Source organism: Thalassophryne amazonica, chromosome 5, assembly GCF_902500255.1.
Source record: "Thalassophryne amazonica chromosome 5, fThaAma1.1, whole genome shotgun sequence".
Taxonomy (NCBI): Eukaryota; Metazoa; Chordata; class Actinopteri; order Batrachoidiformes; family Batrachoididae; genus Thalassophryne; species Thalassophryne amazonica.
In genome coordinates, this window is record NC_047107.1 from 38490042 (window position 1) to 38512830 (window position 22789).

At 44.4% G+C, this 22789-nt stretch overlaps 1 protein-coding gene across 6 annotated transcripts in view; it reads left to right on the forward strand.

The window, feature by feature from the left end:
- Window positions 1-22789, forward strand: part of rtkn (rhotekin) — a 318614-nt gene that overhangs the window by 142399 nt on the left and 153426 nt on the right. The window contains exon 1 of one of the 6 annotated variants that reach the window (XM_034170026.1): window positions 21500-21706. The exons of the other annotated variants lie outside the window; for them this stretch is intronic. Coding sequence (XP_034025917.1) covers window positions 21611-21706 — 96 coding nt within the window. The 5' untranslated portion in view covers window positions 21500-21610. Of the gene's footprint in view, window positions 1-21499; window positions 21707-22789 lie in introns of those variants that run through there. 6 annotated transcript variants of the gene reach the window in all.

A 22789-nucleotide genomic window follows, 5' to 3' on the forward strand; every position in this document is an offset into this window, starting at 1 on the left:
CAATTCGCTGTTTACCATAGACTTAATGAGATGTTTGTTCCCGTTCTCAGCAGAAGAAGCAGAAGACTTTTACCGACTTGTTCTGAGCCATTAACAAGCCGTGTAGACAGAAAAACGCTGCTGACAGGGCTGTTACACCTTGATACAACATATGCCTATGCAAAGTATGAAAAATATGCAGATATGCTGGAGTACGTCTAATAAGTTATGTTACATTTTGTATAAGTTAAGAGCATGTTAAAGCACACTGGTATACGGTACAGCATCGTATGGCGAGGTTGAAAAATTTTGGGCATGCACAATATTTTCAATGCATATCAGCGTATGGTTCATACGAGGGCTGTCCATAAAGTATAGGTCCTTTTTATTTTTTTCAAAAACTATATGGATTTCATTCATATGTTTTTACGTCAGACATGCTTGAACCCTCGTGCGCATGCGTGAGTTTTTCCACGCCTGTCGGTGACGTCATTTGCCTGTGAGCACGCCTTGTGGGAGGAGTCGTCCAGCCCCTCGTCGGAATTCCTTTGTCTGAGAAGTTGCTGAGAGACTGGCGCTTTGTTTGATCAAAATTTTTTCTAAACCTGTGAGACACATCGAAGTGGACACGGTTCGAAAAATTAAGATGGTTTTCAGTGAAAATTTTAACAGCTGATGAGAGATTTTGAGGTGATACTGTCGCTTTAAGGACTTCCCACGGTGCGAGACGTCGCGCAGCGCTCTCAGGCGCCCTCGTCAGTCTGTTTCAAGCTGAAAACCTCCACATTTCAGGCTCTATTGATCCAGGACGTCGTGAGAGAACAGAGACGTTTCAGAAGAAGTCGGTTTCAGCATTTTATCCGGATATTCCACTGTTAAAGGAGATTTTTTTTAATGAAAGACATGCACACGGGTCCGCGCATCGGGACGCAGCCGACGCGGCGCGGCAGCACAGGAAAAACACCTCCGTGTTGATAACCATTTGTTAAAATCCAGTTGGCTTTTGATGGCTTTCAGTGGAGTGAGTATATGAGAAATTGTTTATCAGCTGGAGATGTTCCAACTTGTCCTCAAGGCTTCCAACAGAGGTGTTTTTCCTGTGACGGAGCGTCGCGGCGGCTGCGAGCCGACGCGCGGACCCGTCCGCACGTCTTTCATTAAAAAAATCTCCTTTAACAGTGGAATATCCGGATAAAATGCTGAAACCGACTTCTTCTGAAACTTCTCTGTTCTCTCACGACGTCCTGGATCAATAGAGCCTGAAATGTGGAGGTTTTAAGCTTGAAACAGGCTGATGACGCTGCCCGAGAGCGCTGCGCAACGTCTCGCACTGTGAAAAGTCCTTAAAGCGACAGAATCACCTCAAAATCTCTCACCAGCAGTTAAAATTTTCACTGAAAACCAGCTTAATTTTTCAAACCATGTCCACTTCGATGTGTCTCACAGGTTTAGAAAAAATTTTGATCAAACAAAGCGCCAGTCTCTCAGCAACTTCTCAGACAAAGGAATTCCGACGAGGGGCTGGACGACTCCTCCCACAAGGAGTGCTCACAGGCGAATGACGTCACCAACAGGCGTGGAAAAACTCACGCATGCGCACGAGGGTTCAAGCATGTCTGACGTAAAAACATATGAATGAAATCCATATAGTTTTTGAAAAAAATAAAAAGGACCTATACTTTACGGACAGCCCTCGTATGTACCACATACGCAGCACACAAGTTGTAAGTAAGTTATACACACGCCTACACATGCTATTTGTAAGTGACTCATAAGTCGAAGTACAGCAAGATAATGTCTGGTGTACCCAAAATGTATTTATAACCTATGAGTAACATACTGTGAACCTATGTGTAACTTACATTGAACGCATATTGACATATGGGGATATACGAGGTCTGTTAGAAAAGTATCCGACCTTTTTATTTTTTTCAAAAACCTGATGGATTTGAATCACGTGTGCTTGCATGAGCCAACCTTGAACCTTCGTGCACATGCGTGATTTTTTTCACGCCTGTCGGTTGCGTCATTTGCTTGTAAGCAGCCATTGTGTGAGGATGGGTGGAGTCTCTCGTTGTTTTTTTCTTTGCAAGGAAATGGCAGAATGACTGGAGCAGCACGACTGCATCACATTTTGCCACAAACTGGGCAATAGCCAGGTGGAAACCATTCGGATTATTCAGATGGCTTTTGGTGACGATCCTCTGGGCATCACACAGATTAAGGAGCGGTACAACCAGTTTAAAGACGTCTGCACAACGATGGAGGGCGCGCTGCGCTCTGATCGGCATCAACACGCTGAAATGACCGGATCATTTCCAAAGTGAACGCTGTCTGTGGTGATGTGGAACCGTTGTGTGATTATCCGAGAAACTGCGGAAGAGGTGGACATCAGCACTTTTTCGGCACATTCCACTGTGAAAGAAGATTTTGCCATGAAAAGAGTGTCTGCGAAATTCATCGGCACGAAGCTGATGGCACAGCAACAGCGCCTCCGTGATGAAGCCTCACAGGACATGTTGTAACATGCCCAGACATGTCCAGCTTGTCCACAATTTCTCGGATAGTCACACGACTGAAAAGCCACTGAAAGCCGTCTGAATCTTCCGAATGGTTGACGAGCTGGGCATGTTACAACATGTCCTGTGAGACTTCAACATGGAGGCGCTGTTGCTGCGCCATCAGCTTCGTGCCAATGAATTTTACCGCCACTCTTTTCATGGCAAAATCTTCTTTCACAGTGGAATGTGCCGAAAAAGTGCTGATGTCCACCTCTTCCGCAGTTTCTCGGATACACACGACGGTCCCACATCACCACAGCGTTCACTTTGGAAATGATCCGGTCGTTTCAGCGTGTTGATGCCGATCGGAGCGCAGCGCGCCCTCCACGTTGTGCAGACATCTTTAAACCGGTTGTACCGCTCCTTAATCTGTGTGATGCCCAGAGGATCGTCACCAAAAGCCATCTGAATAATCCGAATGGTTTCCACCTGGCTATTGCCCAGTTTGTGGCAAAATTTGATGTAGTCGTGCTGCTCCAGTCGTTCCGCCATTTTCCTTGAAATGAAAATCCGCAGAGTGCACTGCACATGTCCTCACACAAAGGCTGCTTACAAGCAAATGACGCAACCGACAGGCGTGAAAAAAATCACGCATGCGCACGAAGGTTCAAGGTTGGCTCATGCAAGCACACGTGATTCAAATCCATCAGGTTTTTGAAAAAAATAAAAAGGTCGGATACTTTTCTAACAGACCTCGTATTTGACGAGTTCCTGATGACCACAGAACTTGCAGAACGTGTCTGCTACCGTACAGTGATTGGTATAAAAATAGTGTTGGCAGGAGGAACGTTTTATTTTATTTATTTATTTATTTTTAACCCTACCCCTTCCTCTTCCCCTCTCTCTTCCCCTAACCCTACAGTCATGAAAATGTGGTCCATTTTGTGATGGTATCACAAAGTAATTTACGCTCAACAAAAATATAAATACAACACTTTTGGTTTTGCTCCCATTTTGTATGAGATGAACTCAAAGATCTAAAACTTTTTCCACATACACAATATCACCATTTCCCTCAAATATTGTTCACAAACCAGTCTAAATCTGTGATACTGAGCACTTCTCCTTTGCTGAGATAATCCATCCCACCTCACAGGTGTGCCATATCAAGATGCTGATTAGACACCATGATTAGTGCACAGGTGTGCCTTAGACTGCCCACAATAAAAGGCCACTCTGAAAGGTGCAGTTTTATCACACAGCACAATGCCACAGATGTCGCAAGATTTGAGGGAGCGTGCAATTGGCATGCTGACAGCAGGAATGTCAACCAGAGCTGTTGCTCGTATATTGAATGTTCATTTCTCTACCATAAGCCGTCTCCAAAGGCGTTTCAGAGAATTTGGCAGTACATCCAACCAGCCTCACAACCGCAGACCACGTGTAACCACACCAGCCCAGGACCTCCACATCCAGCATGTTCACCTCCAAGATCGTCGGAGACCAGCCACTCGGACAGCTGCTGAATCAATCGGTTTGCATAACCAAAGAATTTCTGCACAAACTGTCAGAAACCGTCTCAGGGAAGCTCATCTGCATGCTCGTCGTCCTCATCGGGGTCTCGACCTGACTCCAGTTCGTCGTCGTAACCGACTTGAGTGGGCAAATGCTCACATTCGCTGGTGTTTGGCACGTTGGAGAGGTGTTCTCTTCACGGATGAATCCCAGTTCACACTGTTCAGGGCAGATGGCAGACAGCGTGTGTGGCGTCGTGTGGGTGAGCGGTTTTCTGATGTCAATGTTGTAGATCGAGTGGCCCATGGTGGCGGTGTAGTTATGGTATGGGCAGGCGTCTGTTATGGACGAAGAACACAGGTGCATTTTATTGATGGCATTTTGAATGCACAGAAATACCGTGACGAGATCCTGATGCCCATTGTTGTGCCAATCCAAGAACATCACCTCATGTTGCAGCAGGATAATGCACGGCCCCATGTTGCAAGGATCTGTACACAATTCTTGGAAGCTGAAAATGTCCCAGTTCTTGCATGGCCGGCATACTCACCGGACATGTCACCCAATGAGCATGTTTGGGATGCTCTGGACCGGCGTATACGACAGCGTGTACCAGTTCCTGCCAATATCCAGCAACTTCGCACAGCCATTGAAGAGGAGTGGACCAACATTCCACAGGCCACAATTGACAACCTGATCAACTCTATGCGAAGGAGATGTGTTGCACTGCATGAGGCAAATGGTGGTCACACCAGATACTGACTGGTATCCCCCCCCCCAATAAAACAAAACTACACCTTTCAGAGTGGCCTTTTATTGTGGGCAGTCTAAGGCACACCTGTGCACTAATTATGGTGTCTAATCAGCATCTTGATATGGCACACCTGTGAGGTGGGATGGATTATCTCAGAAAAGGGGAAGTGCTCACTATCACAGATTTTGACTCGTTTGTGAACAATATTTGAGGGAAATGGTGATATTGTATATGTGGAAAAAGTTTTAGATCGTTGAGTTAATCTCATACAAAATGGGAGCAAAACCAAAAGTGTTGCGTTTATATTTTTGTTGAGTATAAATACATATTACTGTTAGTTTGTACTTACACTGTTGACGGGCTGTTGAGGAAACCGTTTGCCTTCACCCGCTGCTCCCTCTCACTCAGTTCTGTGGCACCGTCGCCGCTCTTCTTGTCGAGATGGGTGTGGGTGTGTCGCTGGGACTTGAACCACCCTGGAAGGTGCTCAACAGTTTCCCCATGGGTTTGGCTTGATCCTTTCACAGCTTTGCCTTCTTGTCCACCTTCCGGTAGTCAGTCTTCTTGATGTCACAGAGGCTTGCTTTCTTGAGAAGGAAATCGCCCATGAGCTCCTCCTTTTGGACATCAATACAAAACAGTGTCTTCTTGGCTGTCTTCTTATTGGCAGGGGTTGGCTGTGAAGAGGTGGAGGCCACGGACGCTGCTACCGAGGCCACGAATGAAGCCTGAGAGGCGTTGGTTGAGTGTGAGGGTGATAATGCAGGTGATCATGAATCCTCCTTACGCCCATGTTTATAACCACGGCCACAGCCAGGAGAGTTCTTGGCAGCAGTGTCAGAAATTATTTTGGCATGACAGTGATGTTGATCCTTTGACCTTTAGTGTGGTGATTGTCAAGCGTCAGCCATTTTAAGGGCTACGACACGTGATCGTCACATGTTCATCAGTGATTCGCTGCTGCCTGCTTTGCATAAGTTGGACTATTGTTGGGCGTAAGTTGCGTACACCTGCAACATGCTATGCTGTTGTTGGTGTAAATTCATTGAAATGTTATATATAAGTTAAAAATATGTCAGGTATATGTCCAACTTGTTGGACATATACCTGACTTTCTGAGTCACTTTCTTTGACGTAGTGATGGGATTTTATGTATTTTTACTTGCCTTTATATTTGTATTTTTTCTTAATTTTTTGCTATAATAAATTGCTAAGTTGGCATTGTTTTGACCAAGCAGTAGGGCCGCACAGTCTCCTTTGAACCCTGTGTGATATTGTGGATTTGACCACTTATGGGGACCTCCACTCCCATTGTGCAATGTATACACAGCATAACTTCACATGGAAAAATGGTGTACCGTTTTGTTTTCGGCTGCAGTCACCGAAGCAGTCGTGAAAAGTACAGTTTGTTTGTTTTGGTTCCCAGTGGAGAAGGGAAGATGAGGCAAATGGGAGAGATCGTGTTGGTAAGTGTTAGCCTACACAGCTAACCAGAGTAGCTGTGTTCTCTCGCCTGCACAACCGCCTCGACACATTTGAGCTCTGGCTCATAAACCAGAACACAGGTCCACTTTCTACCGCGTCATCACTTTTTCTTTGCATTTTCACTTTGTTTGCATGTAATTTGCCCAAATGTTGAAATGTTGTTTTTCTGTCCCCGGAAGGAGAGAAATTACATCATATTTTACCCCTTTAGCATCCGCCCTCAAAGGAGACTGCGCTGCCCAATTAGTGCACTTGCTTCAGAGCGAGAGATTGTCTGTTCCGGACCACCCCTGCCCATTCTCCATGCACTGTTGTAGAGTTGCATCAGAAGGGGCATCTGGCATAAACTTTTTACCAAATCAACATACAGATCCACCTCAGCTCTGCTGTGACGACCCCAACTGAAACATGGGAGAAGGTAAAGGAGCTTACTGCACTAAATGACGAGTTGCTTTATTGTTTATAATGAATAGAATACTCAATTAACCATCAGTAATCCTTGGGTGCAGCCCAAACATCCCTATAGAGCATGCAGAGTTGACATCACGTTGCTCTTCATTAATGGGTAATTTACCTGTTCTCATGATTGTTGGTGTCTGACCTGGAAGCCTGATTGTTCTTCTATAGAGCTCTGTGGTTTCTGCAGTGGTTGATGCATTCTCCCCTTAATGATTAGGTTTTCCTTTTCACTTGTAACACACACCTAAGAGCTCCCGGAGTTGATGGTCAAAAACCCACATTAAAGCAGATTACTGACATTGGCAGCAGTAGAAGTGAGAGTGATTTAATGATCTGACAACAATTTACTCATTCAGAAGAGAGTTTTATTTTTTTGCATAGTGTTATATTAAAACAGGAAGCTTTACCTCTGATTTAGCTGCAGTTTAATTTCTTTCTGTAATGTCAAATAAATTATTAATATTTCCCTTATTGAAACCCCGATGACACTCTTAAATAAGGCATCTTTCTCATTGTATTTTTCCCCTCAATGTTAAAAATAAAGTTGCGTTTGTCCATATTACTTTGGCATGCAGTAAAGTTGTAAAAGTTATAATTTTTTTTTTATCAAATTCCCTGCTCTCAGGAATACTTTATTTCATTGTAAACAATGATCTGTTTATGTTAATGTTCACTAGGGGTGAGTGATCACAATATTTCAAGGTCATTTGCAATAATGATATTTTTGACAATATAGAAAAAAGTTCTTAATGATTGGAGGCTGACATGCTGCTCTCACTTTCAGATATGATTAAGTTGGTCTTGTTGTAAAATGCAAACATTCACAATTTGAAATAGTAAATTGAAAATAGACATAATGAAAATGTATTTCTAAAAAAAAGTGCGATATTAAGCAGGACTTAACCCATTCATCACCAGTGATGCCGGTAACGCGTTACTTACTAACGCGTTACTCTAATCCGACCACTTTTTTTAGTAACGAGTAATCTAACGCGTTAATCTTTCCAAATCAGTAATCAGATTAAAGTTACTTCTCCATGTCACTGTGCGTTACTATTATTTTTCATTGTGGGTCGACAGCAGCATTAAACTTGGTCTGTGGGCAGGAGGTTGGGGTTCGACTGAACTGCCCACTTTCAGTGAGCTGTGAGCTTTTCATCCACGGTTTTTTGCAGCTGCTCGACTCGTCCTCACCTCTTAAAGCGCGGTGATCAGCACACCTGCACTGAGCTTTACAAAGACATTTTTGTACTTTTTCCCCTCCTTTATTTAGAATTCTGAGCTGAGCCGCTCCGTATCGTCTCGTTAAAAACAGCTGATACTCCGCGACGCATCAACAACTAACACTATTTTCCACTCAAATACACCTAAACTCTCTTTCTGAGGACCACATGATGTGAAAACGCAATAAAACTTTCTTACCTGTAAATCTGGTCCTGTTTTCTACATAAATAAATGTTATCCATTCTTTGTGCTCAAACGCCAAAGCAGGGGCGAATCCAGATGGAATGGGGGCGTGGGGCATGGATGTGCCCCCCTCCCCCACAACACCCCTAGATTAAAGGTCCAGTTTTGAAGCCGTTTTTTACTACAACTACTAATATTGCTTAAAATAATAATAATTTCGACAAGTAAAATGTTTAGAGAGTTAGAATTTAATAGTTACATTTCTAAACAATGTAGGTTTGAAATTGCAAGTTTTACTGTTACAGTGCTGTCAGCAGTTAAATATGAGGTCAAGAAAGAGGTCTTTATTTTACTTTTTATAAAACAAGTATTTATTTTCATTGAAGTCAAGAAAGGGTGACTATAAAGTGAGTTGTTGTCGGCAGCTGGGGAAAGTAACTAAAAAAGTAACTAGTAATCTAACTTAGTTACTTTTACAATTGAGTAATCAGTAAAGTAACTAAGTTACTTTTTCAAGGAGTAATCAGTAATCAGTAATTGGATTACTTTTTCAAAGTAACTGTGGCAACACTGTTCATCACAATGATGACTATTGGAATTACAGGTTAGTGGGTGATTCTATGGTAACGGAATTACAACGATGGGAAAATCTGGCCATATTTTAGCTCCCCATTAAAAATGTGCTCCGATTGTAATTCCATTACCATAGAATCACCCTAGTACAGTTTCATGTAATTTGGTGGACAGTGATCTGATGTTATTAAGCCCAAAGGTAATCCCAATGCTGAGTGTGTAAAACAGAATGTTACTGTCAACTGAGTACATCAGTTTTATAACTGTCAGATTTCTCTTTCTGAAGATTTTAAATCTGTGGAGGTCTGTGCCCGCAGACCAACAATATTGCAGGCCACCAGTGCATTTGTGCTCATTTCAAATTCAGCTTGGGGGGTATTGTTCTTCTACTGGGCTAAAACTGGTCATGGAAGGTAGAGCTGACCTACGTTATGTACATCAACGCATAGCAGAACCTGTTTGTGGACACCTATTGAGGATCTGTCACACTTTCCATGTAATTTGTCTTTCACACTCTGTATCTTCTGTGACCGTTTCTGGATGAAATTTCTTTTTTAAAGGCACAATCATTTTGGACCTGTGTGTGTGTGTGTGTTTGTTTTTTTGTTGTTGTTGTTTGTTTGTTTTCTGCTTGCTTGATTAGCTGATATGGCCGTTTCCTGACAACACCTCAGTGAAAGCCTACCTTGTATTGAGCGTTATATAAATTTGAATCTAATTAAATAAGGGCATAAACGAGGTCTGTTAGATAAGAAACCGACACTTTTTTTTAACTATATTGATTTGAATGACGTGCGATTACACCAATCATGCTTGAACCCTCGTGCGCATGCGTGAGTTTTTTCATGCGTGTCGGTGACGTCATTTCCCTGTGGGCAGGCCTTGAGTGAGATGTGGTCCCGCCCTCTCGGCTGAATTCCTTTGTTTCACACGCTGCTCAAGACAGCGCGCGTTGCTTTATCAAATTTTTTCTGGACCTGTGAGGAATATCCGAGTGGACACTATTTGAGAAATTTAGCTGGTTTTCGGTGAAAAGTTTAATGGCTGATGAGAGATTATGGGGTGTTTCTGTCGCTGTAAGGACTTCCCATGGAGCGGGACGTCGCGCAGCGCTTCCAGGCCCCGTTGTCAGCCTGTTTCGACCTGAAAACATCCTAATTTAAGGCTTAATTCACCCAGGACGTCGTGAGAGAACAGAGAAGATTCAGAAGAGGCCAGCATGAGGACTTTATGCGGACATTCCACTGTTTAAGGACATTTTGTAATGAAAGACGTGCGCGCAAATTCGCCGAGTCGTTTCAGTGACGACTCGGCGAAACTGTGTGCGCCGCAACAGGAAAAACACCTCCGTGTTGAAAACCATTTGTAAAATTCAGGCGGCTTTTGATGGCTTTCAACAAGTGAGTAACTGAGGTGTTTTTCCTTTCGCGACCCCCCCGCGGTCGGGTCCAGCCCGACACGCGACTCTGCCCGCACGTTCTTTCATTACAAAATGTCCGTTAACAATGGAATGTCCAAATAAACTCCTCATGCCGACTTCTTCTGAACGTTCTCTGTTCTCTGACGACTTACTGGGTCAACAGAGCCTGAAATGTGGAAGTTTTCAACTTGAAACGGCGAGACGCTGCCGCCTTGAAGCGCAGATCGCCGTCAGGCGCCGTGGGCCGTCCTTAAAGCGATACTACCAGACCAAAATCTCTCATCAGCCGTTAAAATTTTTACCGAAAACCAGCTGAATTAACGAATGGTGTCCACTCAGTTGTGCCTTACAGTTTTTGAAAATATTTTTATCAAACAAAGCAGCAGTCTCTGAGCCATTCCTAAACAATGAAAAAACGACGAGAGGGTGGGCCACTCCTCACTCAAAGACTGCCCACAGGCGAATGACGTAACCGACAGGCGTGAAAAACTCTCACATGCCCACGAGGGTTCAAGCATGTCTGATGTAATCACACGTGATTCAAATCCATATGGTTTTTGAAAAAAATAATAAGGTCGGATACTTTTCTAACAGACCTCGTACACCTACCTTCAGTTTTTCCATTGTTAATTATTTTTATAATCCAGATCCTGTGGGTCAGACAGCGCCATGTGGTTTCACTTGAGAAGCATTTGGAAATGTGAAGAGAAGAAAGTGACTCGTAACTGGATAGCAGTCCTGAATTTTTTTCAATCACTGAAATATTTTTTTTAGGGGAGGTGATGGTCTAGTGGTTAAACGTTGGGCTTGAGATCAGAGGATCCATGGTTCAAATCCAGGCCTGACCGGAAAATCACTAAGGGCCCTTGGGAAAGGTCCTTAATCCCCTAGATGCTCCCGGTGTGTAGTGAGTACCTTGTATGGCAGTGCCCTGACATCAGGGTGAATGTGAGGCATTATTGTAAAGCGCTTTGCGCGTCTGATGCAAATGGAAAGTGCTACATAAATGGAGTCCATTTACCATTTTAAATGTATTTATACTTTACATGTCTGTGACTTCTTTCCCAGCCATAAAAACTCCAGTAGAAGGTGTTAATTATTTAATGTTGCTGGTGTGGCCGGCAGAACAGTCCCCCCTAAAAATCAGTCCGCCCTTCCTTCATTGTGCATGCGCCATCAGCCTCGGTTCATCGATTATCACATCGCTTCTGCTTCAAACTGCACTCCAGTCATCATCTATCTCAGCAACAGATATCTGAAGCTTTTGTACAGCAATCATTTCCACATAAATTCATCATTATTTCATCATAAAAGATGGAGGAAGCGAGCAGATTGCCTCAGCTACATGAGCTGCTAGCTGATGCGTTCACTGCGCGTCAGTCATTTCAAAGCGTCACAGAGTATTGCCTCATTTCTGCTTAAAACGGCCTCGTTTCTGCTTAAAACTGAGTTTATAATGATTTCAGAGGTTTTACTTTGTCATCTGATGGTTAATAATCCCATTAATCCATTTGATTGCTTTGGGTGTAGAGACTCTGTCTCATACAAGCTGCTGAGCTCTGAAATGATGTATGCACAGTGGAGGCAGGACGGACCAACTTCTAGGGGCAGACCATTCGGTCTGCGACACCGGTCTGATGTCAAAATGACGGATCATTTTTCTGTCCACTTTAGTTGCATGCTGCTCGTAGCAGACATGGAAAAAAAAGGGGCTGAATCTATTTTCTAGAGGAGTGTGGTACACGCAGTCAATACATGCGTCTGGGGTATTTCTGGGACGATTTTCTTATATTGGCAATGTGCAACATGTAATATCTTAACACAAACGCCTAAATGCAATCAACATGCAACACAGCTGTGATGCACATTTGACACTTGCAGTGTATTTCAGGCTAGGGCTGGGTAGCGATTCAAATTTCAAGAATTGATTTGATCCTGATTCTAAAGAGTCAGAATCGATTATTTCAATTCGATTCAGTATGATCCGATACTGATTTGGGTTAGTGTTATTAAAACTGTTTTTTGAGCTGTTACCTGATTGTCAAGTTATGCAGCATATTAATACTACTTCACAAAATTTGGCCCTCAAAATGCAGGCATAGTGTTTCAGAGAGTTATAAATTTTAAAAATTTCAGAAAATGGCCTCGGGCTGCCCTACAAAACTTACACCGGCAGCGCTTACTGCATGGCACGCAGCTATGGGAAAAGTTCTCCTGCAGCAGGAGAACGCGGCTTTGGGAAAAGTTCTCCGATAGTCCACACCAGAGAACCTTCATGCACTCCATCCATCCATCCATTTTCTTCCGCTTTATCCGGAGTCGGGTCGCGGGGGCAGCAGCTCAAGCAAAGCCGCCCAGACCTCCCGATCCACACACACCTCCCCCAGCTCCTCCGGGGGAACCCCCAGGTGTTCCCAAGCCAGCCGAGAGATGTAGTCCCTCCAGCGTGTCCTGGGTCTTCCCCGGGGCCTCCTCCCAATGGGACGTGCCCGGAACACCTCTCCAGTGAGGCGTCCAGGGAGCATCCGGAAAAGTTGCCCGACCCACCTCAACTGACTCCTTTCGACGTGAAGGAGCAGCGGTTCGACTCCGAGCTCCTCCAGAGTGACCGAGCTCCTCACCATATCTCTAAGGGAGCGCCCAGCCACCCTGCGGAAGAAACTCATCTTGGCCGCTTGTACTCGCGATGTCGTTCTTTCGGTCATGAGCCAAATCTCATGACCATAGGTGAGGATCGGAACGTCGATCGATCAGTAAATCGAGAGCTTTGCCCCCCTACTCAGCTCTCTCTTCACCACGACAGTCCGATACAGCGACCGCATCACTGCAGATGCTGCACCGATCCGTCTATCGATCTCACGCTCCATCCGTCCCTCACTCGTGAACAAGACCCCAAGATACTTAAACTCCTCCACTTGAGGCAAGGACACTCCACCGACCTGAAGAGGGCAAAGCACCTTTCTCCGGTCGAGAACCATGGCCTCGGATTTGGAGGTGCTGATTTTCATCCCGGACGCTTCACACACGGCTGCAAACCGCCCCAGTGCACGCTGAAGGTCCTGATTTGACGAAGCCAACAGAACCACATCGTCCGCAAACAGCAGAGATGAGATTCTGTGGTTTCCAAACCAGACCCCCTCTACACCCTGGCTGCGCCTAGAAATTCTGTCCATAAAAATAATGAACAGAACCGGTGACAAAGGGCAGCCCTGGCGGAGGCCAACGTGCACTGGAAACAGGTTTGACTTACTACTGGCAATGCGAACCATGCTCCTGCAGCAGTCATACAGGGACCAGATAGCCCTTAGCAAAGGACCCCGTACTCCCGGAGCACCCCCACAGGGTGCCCCGAGGGACACGGTCGAATGCCTTCTCCAGATCCACAAAACACATGTGGACTGGTTGGGCAAACTCCCATGAACCCTCGAGCACCTGATGGAGTGTGTAGAGCTGGTCCAGTGTGCCGCGACCAGGACGAAAACCACACTGCTCCTCCTGAATCCGAGGTTGACCATTGGTCAAATTCTCCTCTCCAGTACTCTGGAATAGACCTTACTGGGGAGGCTGAGGAGTGTGATCCCGCTATAGTTGGAACACACCCTCCGGTCCCCCTTCTTAAACAGAGGGACCACCACCCCGGTCTGACAATCCAGAGGCACTGTCCCTGATCGCCATGCGATGTTGCAGAGGCGTGTCAGCCAAGACAGTTGCACAGCATCCAGAGACTTAAGGTACTCAGGATGGATTTCATACACCCCAGGAGCCTTGCCACCAAGGAGCTTTCTAACCACCTCGGTGAGACTTCGGCCTGGGTAATGGATGAGTCCGCCTCTGAGTCCCCAGTCTCTGCTTCCTCTTCGGAAGACATGATGATTGGATTGAGGAGATCCTCGAAGTATTCCTTCCACCGCCCGACAACACCCCCAGTCAGGGTCAACAGCTCCCCACCTGCACTGTAAACAGTGCTGGTGGAGAGCTGATTCCGCCTCCTGAGGCGTCGGACGGTTTGCCAGAATCTCTTCGAGGCCGACCTATAGTCCTCCTCCATGGCCTCCCAGAACTCCTCCCAGACCCGAGTTTTTGCCTCTGCGACCACATGGGCTGCGGCACGCTTGGCCTGCCGGTACCTGTCAGCTGACTCCGGGGTCCCACCTACCAACAAAGATAAGTAGGACTCCTTCTTCAGCTTGACGGCATCCCTTACTTCTGGCGTCCACCACCGGGTTTGGGGATTGCCGCCGCGACAGGCACCAGAGACCTTGCAACCACAGCTACGAGCAGCTGCATCGACAGTGGAGGTGGAGAACATGGTCCACTCGGACTCCATGTCTCCAACCTCCGGAGAACCTCTCCCGGAGGTGGGAGTTGAAGACCTCGCTGACAGAGGGTTCCGCCAGTCGTTCCCAGCAGACCCTCCCGATACGTTTGGTCTGCCAGGTCTGACCGGCTTCCTCCCCTCCCAGCGGATCCAACTCACCACCAGGTGGTGATCGGTCGACAGCTCTGCCCCTCTCTTCACTCGAGTGTCCGAGACACGTGGCCGAAGGTCAGATGCTACAAAGTCGCTCTTTCGGGCTGAGCCCGGCCAGGCCCCATGGTCTAAGGCCCGACCACCAGGTGCTCGCGCGCGAGCTCCAACCCCAGGCCTGGCTCCAGGGTGGGGCCCCGGCTCCGCCATTCACGCACTGTTCCACAGAAATGGCACATTATGAGGAATGAGAAAACAAAAACTGACTGTGACTACGTTTACATGCAGCCAATAACCCTTTCATAACTGGAATATTAGTAACCCAGTTGCGCACGGCCATGTAAACACCCACAAAAATCCCAATATGCTCATATTCCAGTTTTTAAAAACCCGAATAAGACCCCTAGGTTACTCCATTTCTAACCTGAATATCAGGTCATATAAATGCGCATCAGGATATCCCCATAGAAAGGAACATTATTTTGTGTTCTGCGCATGTCCTATCCGCAAGGAATCTTGGACTTTTGAGTACGGCAACTACTTGTATATGGCGCGCAGCCACCGGACACCACAGAAGCTGATGTAAACAGCGCATTGTGTTCTGCGTCCTTATCAGGCGGGCCGGTCGCGGCACCAGTCGGCATCACCGCGATTGCTCTCACTGCCTCCGATGTGCTTACCATGTCTGCGGGCTCGGTAAACGCTGCAGCGGGCCACTCGCACCGCCCCCCTCTTTGCTGTGCAGAGCTGTGCCAAATCTGGCAACAGGTCCAGAGACTACGCTTGCTGTTTTGATGCGGATGCAGCCCGCACGAGAGAAAAGTGAGAAAAATGTTAATGCCTGTTTGAGAAAAGTGTGTAGTGAGGGGTTTTAAACGAAGCAGGATTTGCAAGAATGCCAGACGAAATCAAGCACCGGTGGAAGACGTGCGTCGCTGTTTAGATGGGGATATTCCAAATGATACCAATGACCATTTATACATGAGTAACTCTGTCTGCTTAAGCATGTAAACAGGTTATTCCTAATGATTCAGAAACCGGAATATTGACCTTAACCCGAATATTAACGGCATGTAAACGTAGTCTGTTTGAATTAAATGGCGGATGACTTTTTTCTTGATCGCAACAACAGAGTCCCGGTAGTCATGATTGACATCTTTAAATGGCTTTGACAGAGTCAATTGTGGATGCGCTGCTTCTAAATCAGAACCAGCATGTTCACAATCAATGTAGAGAAATGATCATTCCTGTTACACACCCTCGGAAACGGCATAATGGCCCAACTGCAGGGTAATTTGTTCAGGCGCACTGTTATAGCGCTGGCGTGAAGTGCATATATATATATATATGTATATATATATATATAATATGTATGTGTGTTAAATCGATCTGTGGGAATTAAAATGAGAATCGATTTAAAATCAGAAAATCGATCTTTTCAACCCAGCACTATTTCAGGCGTAGGTTCACTCCTCCCTAGTAGTTCCAGTTAACACACGTGGCCTGAGCACGGTCAGAGAAGCCTGCAGTCAGAAGCTGCCCATCAGCAGGTGATTATCATTTAACAGCAAAGCATTTATATCATATATAATGATTATATATCATTATTATATATATTATTATATCAGTCGTCACTAATCCACTGTCTGACAATACCTCTGGCTCCTGGCCCACCTGTAGCATTGTGTGTTTGTGCGGTTGCCTGTCTGTCATTGAGTTAATGACTATTTTATTCACGTGCTCAGTCTTTGTCATAAGGTGTTAATCTTCATGTGTTTTAGTGCTGGGGAAATTTACCTGAATCAGGATTCTGTTTGAAGGATCTGCTGGCTTTGTTGGTGAGGAGGGTTCAACATCTGAACAGATTAAGTGACTTTACTAGAATTAATTGTTGGACTGTTTCTTGTTTACACAAAATATCCATCTGTGTGGAAAAAGTCAACAAAAGATGCCGTGGAAAGAACATCTCTGCACTGTTATTTCATTAAGAGTGGTACCTGTTCGGTGTCATGTTTTAGGTATTTGGGCAGTTTTGTTCCCCCAGTTCAGAGGTGTCCTGTATTAACTTTCAGAGCAGCCTGACTGGATCTAAATTTGGACATGTACAAAGGCAATCCTGTTTTATGTGTTTTTTCTTCTTTAAACACCCACTGCCCTCCGTTTGTGCACTCGCCTCTACTTTCTCTTTTCACCTCAGGAACAGTAAATCTGTTCTGGTGCCATGTGAGTGTTTGTGTCCGAGACAGATGAGTCAGGTGATCTAAACGCTGAGGGCAGAGGCTTTTTCTTGGGGAAATGACCCTTGTTTCTGCTGACACCCTTTAGGTGTGCCGGTTCTTTGTCTTCCGTGTTTGTGGAAAAAGGTTTTTGAAGAATGCAATGCCACTGGGTCATGTTAGTGTCCATTAGTCAGTTGGTAGTTAGCAACACAAGATTTTGATAATACACAGGAAATTTTGCAGAGTAAAATTTACTCTGCTGGGAGAACATTTGGTCGCAGTCTATAGACTACTCTACCATGGGGCTAAATCAACTCAACATAGTGTAAAATCAACTCCTATTGGAGTAAAACCACTTGCATTGACTAGACGGTGTCGCAGACCGAACGGTCCGCCCTAAAACTCAGTCTGCCTTGCCTTCACTGTGCATGCGTCATTAGCCGCGGTTCACCGATTATCACATCGTTTCTGCTTCATACTGCACTCCAGTCATCATCTGTCTCAGCGACAGATATCTGAAGCTTTTGTACAACAATCATTTCCACATAAATTCAGCATTATTTAATCAGAAAAGGCAGAGGAAGTGATCACAGCACCGCAGCTACATGGCTGCTAGCTGTTGCATTCGCTGACCGTCCGTCATTTCAACTGACTTTAGAATGATTTAAGAGGTTTTACCTTGTTATTTGATGGTTAATAATCCCATTAATCCATTTTATCTCTTTGGGTGAAGACAGTGCGTCTGAGCTCAGAAATGACACATGCGCAGTGAAGGCAGGGTGGGAAACCTAGAGTGCCTAGATAGAGTGGCATTAACTCAGAACATGGCATCATTTTGGGTCCAACTGCGCTGAACTACTAAATGAACCTTTCATGTTTTCAACATTTTTTAAAGTCATTTACCCACATACAGCAACCCATCCAGGTACAGGTACTATCAAAATAAACAGAAAATAGTTAAGCTATCAAATTTACATAAATTTACAATTTATGATTTAATTAATTTAAAGCCTGATTTATGTAGCTGCAGCTCTGTAACTCTGTGTCATGCAGTGACGTGTGTGACAGTTATTATGCTTTATTATGGGTTAATTTGATCCTCAACAAGTTTTCCTTTCTACAATCATCACCTCCAAATCAAAGGTCAGCTGTACAATTTCCTCTTATACCGACTTCATGCTGTAAATGTGCAGACTTTTCTGATCCATTTGTCATCAGCGCTCGCACTGTAAAAACTGTTATAATATGATGGGAGACGAAGGAGTAAAAGCAGAAAAGTATCAAATCACAGCCTTTTTTGTCTGATTTAACAGGTGCAGGTCCCAGTCTGAACACGGTTTGAAAAAAATAAACGGTCAGACTTTTAATCACAGAAATGACTCCGGTCCCACTTTCCTCAAATTGGCGAATGTCAGAGCTGAACTTTAATTTGTAACTCTGCATGTCCAGACTGCTCTGGGTTTTTAATGGAAATACATTGCGATCAGACGGGATATTTTATCTGATGTGAGCTAAAAATCTGTTGTACAAAATCTGTTATATGTATAAAACAGACAAAATTGGTTATATGTATGTAATGGATTACGTAGTTACAGTCAGGAGGCGTTGAACATCTACGGGGAATCCTGCATCGGGACGTGCACCTAATTTAAGGACCGGCCAAAATTTCCTCTGAATTTTTTTTTCTGCCAAATGTATTTGATCCTTTATCAAGATGTAATCTGTATGCGCACTGTAAATACTGTTATGATATGATGGCAGACGAAGCAGTGAAAGCAGCAAAGCGTCAAATCACAGCCTTTCGTGTCTGATTTAACAGGTGCCCGTCCAGGCTGTGGCTCAGAGTCTGAGCAAGGTGTGAAAAAAATAAACAGTCGGACTTTTAATCACGGAAAGGACTCCGGTCCCCCATGCGATGGGTTTAATGGCAATACATTGTGATCTGAGAGGACATTTTATCCGATGTGAGCGAAAAATCCATTGTACAAAATCCGTTATATACAGTATTTATAACATGGAAAACAATACAAAAACTTTGGGACTTTTTTTGTCCAGTGACTGTAAATATCTGGTTTATACGATGATGGTTTAGGCGAGTTTTACTGTACATGGGACTGAACAATAAATTTACCTCTCAAAACTTTGACGATGATGTTGGTTTCCATCCCACATGGCTGACTTTATTTTCCCAAATGTTTCTTCTGTTTGGATCTGAAGGGAATCTGCACATCTTGAAGCCCTTGCTGTGCTTATTTGTGCCTCCAAACAAAGTGGATCAACTGTTAAAAATCCTGCCCATAAACTCCTCTGGGATGTTTTACTAATTCTTCATTATAATCTTCAGGGCATATTTTTCCCTCTGGCTTTGGAAACGTACCATACTTTTGGCTTAAGCACTTGTTTTCGGGTCATGTTTATTTCCATTTCAGACAAAAGCATGAGCCCTTCCATGCAGCAAAGGTGCTGTAAATACAGATCCATTTTCTGGCTGTCTAATTTGCCTGAGTCAGCTCACACATTTCTCTCATATTCAGTCATTTTGGGTCCTTTGGAAAGCTGTGAATGATGACATTCTGCCTGTTGTCTTTGTCATTTGAGCACTGAGCTGTAACAGACCTATGATGTATATTTCCATGCTGAATGATGCATGTTCGATTTCAGTGCTGCAGTGTCTGTTCTTTCAAGCAGAGAACTAAGCTAACATTGTGGGTTCTGTTCCTGGAGTGACATCTTTTGGGCCCCCTTCCTTGATGGCAACTGTTCTAGGTGGAATTTTGCACAGGAAAGATTATACAAATAATGAATATTTATGAGTTCAATGGTACGAATATTTTATGAGGTGAAAGCTGGAACATACCATTCAATGTTTTGTAATTTAATTTTCTTGAACTTGAATATTTTCTGGTTTTATGGAGTTTAATTTCTCCTGTGTGGCAGTTAAATTTAAAACATCAAGCCTGGAATACATTTGTTTATCATAAGGCTTTGATAATGAAATGTTCCGAATTATTGCTATTTTAAGGTGTGTGTGTGTATATATATATATATATATATATATATATATATATATATACACACACACACACACAGAGGTACTGGTATTGTAAATTTTTTTTACTTCCTAATATCGGCATTTATATCTGCCCTCCCCCCAAATCCATGTCTGTAGATCTATAATCAACACAGAAGCGGTTGGACTGTTCAAATTTCCAAGCTTTTTGTGTATTTCACAAAAATGAATCCCCAACTTAAACCCTTTTTCTAATCCTAACACTAAACATTTCAGGGTGAAATTTTTGCAAGGTTGTCTGGCATCTGAGACAGATTTCTCGCCACGTTCTGTCACCGGAATCATGCAGTGCCGTTCCGCAAGTGAACGTAAGATTTTGGCGCCCCCCCCCCCCCCCCAAAAAAAAACAGACTTTGCCTCCCTTTGCAAACTGCACTTTACATATATGATCCAGTGGCTTTGCATTTCCATAAATGCACAGTCATTTTCCCACAATGCACTGCGATTTTTAGCATGTAAGTTGGTGTGTGACAATTTCTGGTAGAGATGAGTATGAGTACAATTGCAGGCAAAGAAGGTGCCCGTTTTTAATTGATTCACCCATATCAACTTGTCTGAAAACAACAAAAGTGGTTCATCCCAGGTATACAGGTTTTTGTGGCACTCTGTTGTGCAGCAACTCATCTGGGAAGGTTAAAGTGCTTTGGGGTCATAAAGAGCTCATACTACACATTCCCACACAAAGAACCACAAAGATTGCAACATTTCCCCCAGCAAACCAGAAATTGTCCCTTGCGGATCTTGGACGAAATTGTGCACCTCGATCATTTGTGATATTTCCATGGAAACAGAGGACTGTTGGACTTTGGCGGAAGCATGTGCCCACTGGCTGCTCTTCCAGTTTAACGTCTTGGCATGTTTTGGGAAGCCCTCATTTTTGGGTATGCAAGTCAATATTTAGTAACACAGTAGAAAATATGGAAGATCTGAATAATGAAATAGTATTTGAAATATCACCAAATACCCCAAGATGCTTTCTCAAACTGACTTTGTGTGTGTGTGTGTGTGGGGGGGGGGGGGGGGGTCCCACTTGGAGTAACCCAAACTGTAAATTAAATCCTTAAAGCTGTCCACTTTATGACGTCCCTGGGTGTTGTTTTTCTTTCACGTGGCTCACAGCAGACATAGTTTCTCCATTTATTACCAAGCCTGCAAAAAAAGAACAAAGCTGGTCCCGCTACGTACTGGTATGGTGGAACAGTATTTATGTGTTTTAAAGGGCGTGGAGGCTGCGCCACTCGTATCTCTCTCTCGCTCTCTCCCTCTCTCACTTTAAGTTGATTCCGCAGCAGAGGCGCGCGGTAGGGGTTAATTCAACGCGTCAGGGCGCACACAGTGGACTGGTTGTGTTGATCACTCAGCAGAGGCAGCCGATGCCCTTTTGTGGAGGGGTCTCCTGTCACACTGAGGACAGACAGCATTCAGATTCTGGACACAAAGACAAAAACTGCATTTTAAAAGGAGCCATTCTTTCCCCACGCGCAGCCGCTGGGTGTTGACTGTGGGTGGGAGAAAAGTGGAGACGAAGAATACGCGCCGTGAACGAGTTGGAGGAATTTTGTGTGTGTGCGCGCGCGCGTGTGTGGACAGGGTTACTCCAGAGTAGCCAGCGCTGTCATCGGGTCTTCTCCAGAGCGACTGCACGAGTTTTGGATGAGGACTTGAACTTTTACGCACGGCGCGGCGCCGCTCCTCACAGGTGCTCCGCGGAGAAACGAGTTGATCTAAGCGCTTAACTTTCGTGAACAACTCTCCGAAGGATGCCAGTTGATCAGCTGGCCAACATGGAGGAGAAACTGTGGATATTAGAGGACCTGAATATGATGTACATCCGTCAGATTGCGCTCAGCTTGCAGGTAAAACGATCTCACCACTTTCTCGCTTTATATACACTTAATTACAAAGTTGTGGGGTGTGGCGGTGAAGTACTGCGCAGGAAATATGCAATATGTGCGACCTCATCTGATTTTTTTTTTCTTCTTTTTTCACACGCAACTGCTTCCTTAAACAGTGCATCATTGTGCGTTTGCAGCTGTAAAGTTTACTGCCGGCTGGGCTAAAGAATCTTTCTGTGTGACAAACAAATGGAGCTGACACTGATGTGGTTTCTCCCCCCACCAATACAGATCGCAAAGCTCTCACTGACAGAAAACAGAAAACAACACGGTGTGCCATCTATCTTTCCCCACTTTTTAAAATTCCCCTGCCCTTCTAACCGGAGTTCACGCAGTTCACAGCTGCACATGTGGGCCTTGTGATTCTTGTGGCAGTATGAATGTATGTGCTTTATGTACTACCACATTGTGTTCATAATGTGAGCACAGCAGCTTCAAAATGAATAAATAAATAAATAAAAAATCACGACAGAGCAAATAACTGAAGGGAGCAAGAGCCACATGGCAATTGGAAATGATGGAGAAATGTTCTATTATACTGGCCCCGCATGTCTGAAAAGATATTTTCTGTCTGTGCTACAGCTGTTTTAAAGATGGTAACTGAAATCTGGTCCAATAAGCCTTCAGATATGTAACATGGGGGCTGTTTGAGAGATGATATTGTTTTGCTGTATGATACCTGTGAGCAATTTGGCAGCGTTCTCATGCATGAGTCTTAATTCATCTACCTGTGCCAAGTTTAACAGAGTTCATCAGGAAGGATCATATTGATTCTTTATTTATATATATGTATATATACACACAAACACTTGCGCCTTACAGCTTGTGCTGCCCAGGTTCTTATCTTTCAGAAATAGCACGTCTGCTGGCAATCAGTAAGCATTTGCAATTTAGCAACATCAATTGTCAAGTTATGACTTGTTGTAGTTCCTCAAATATAAAATTTGCTCTCTTTGTTTTATATCACTGTGAAAACCTCGAGGGTTTGAACATTTGAGTTGCTGGAATTTGTAATGAGGTGTTACAGTACTTGGGTACAAGGTA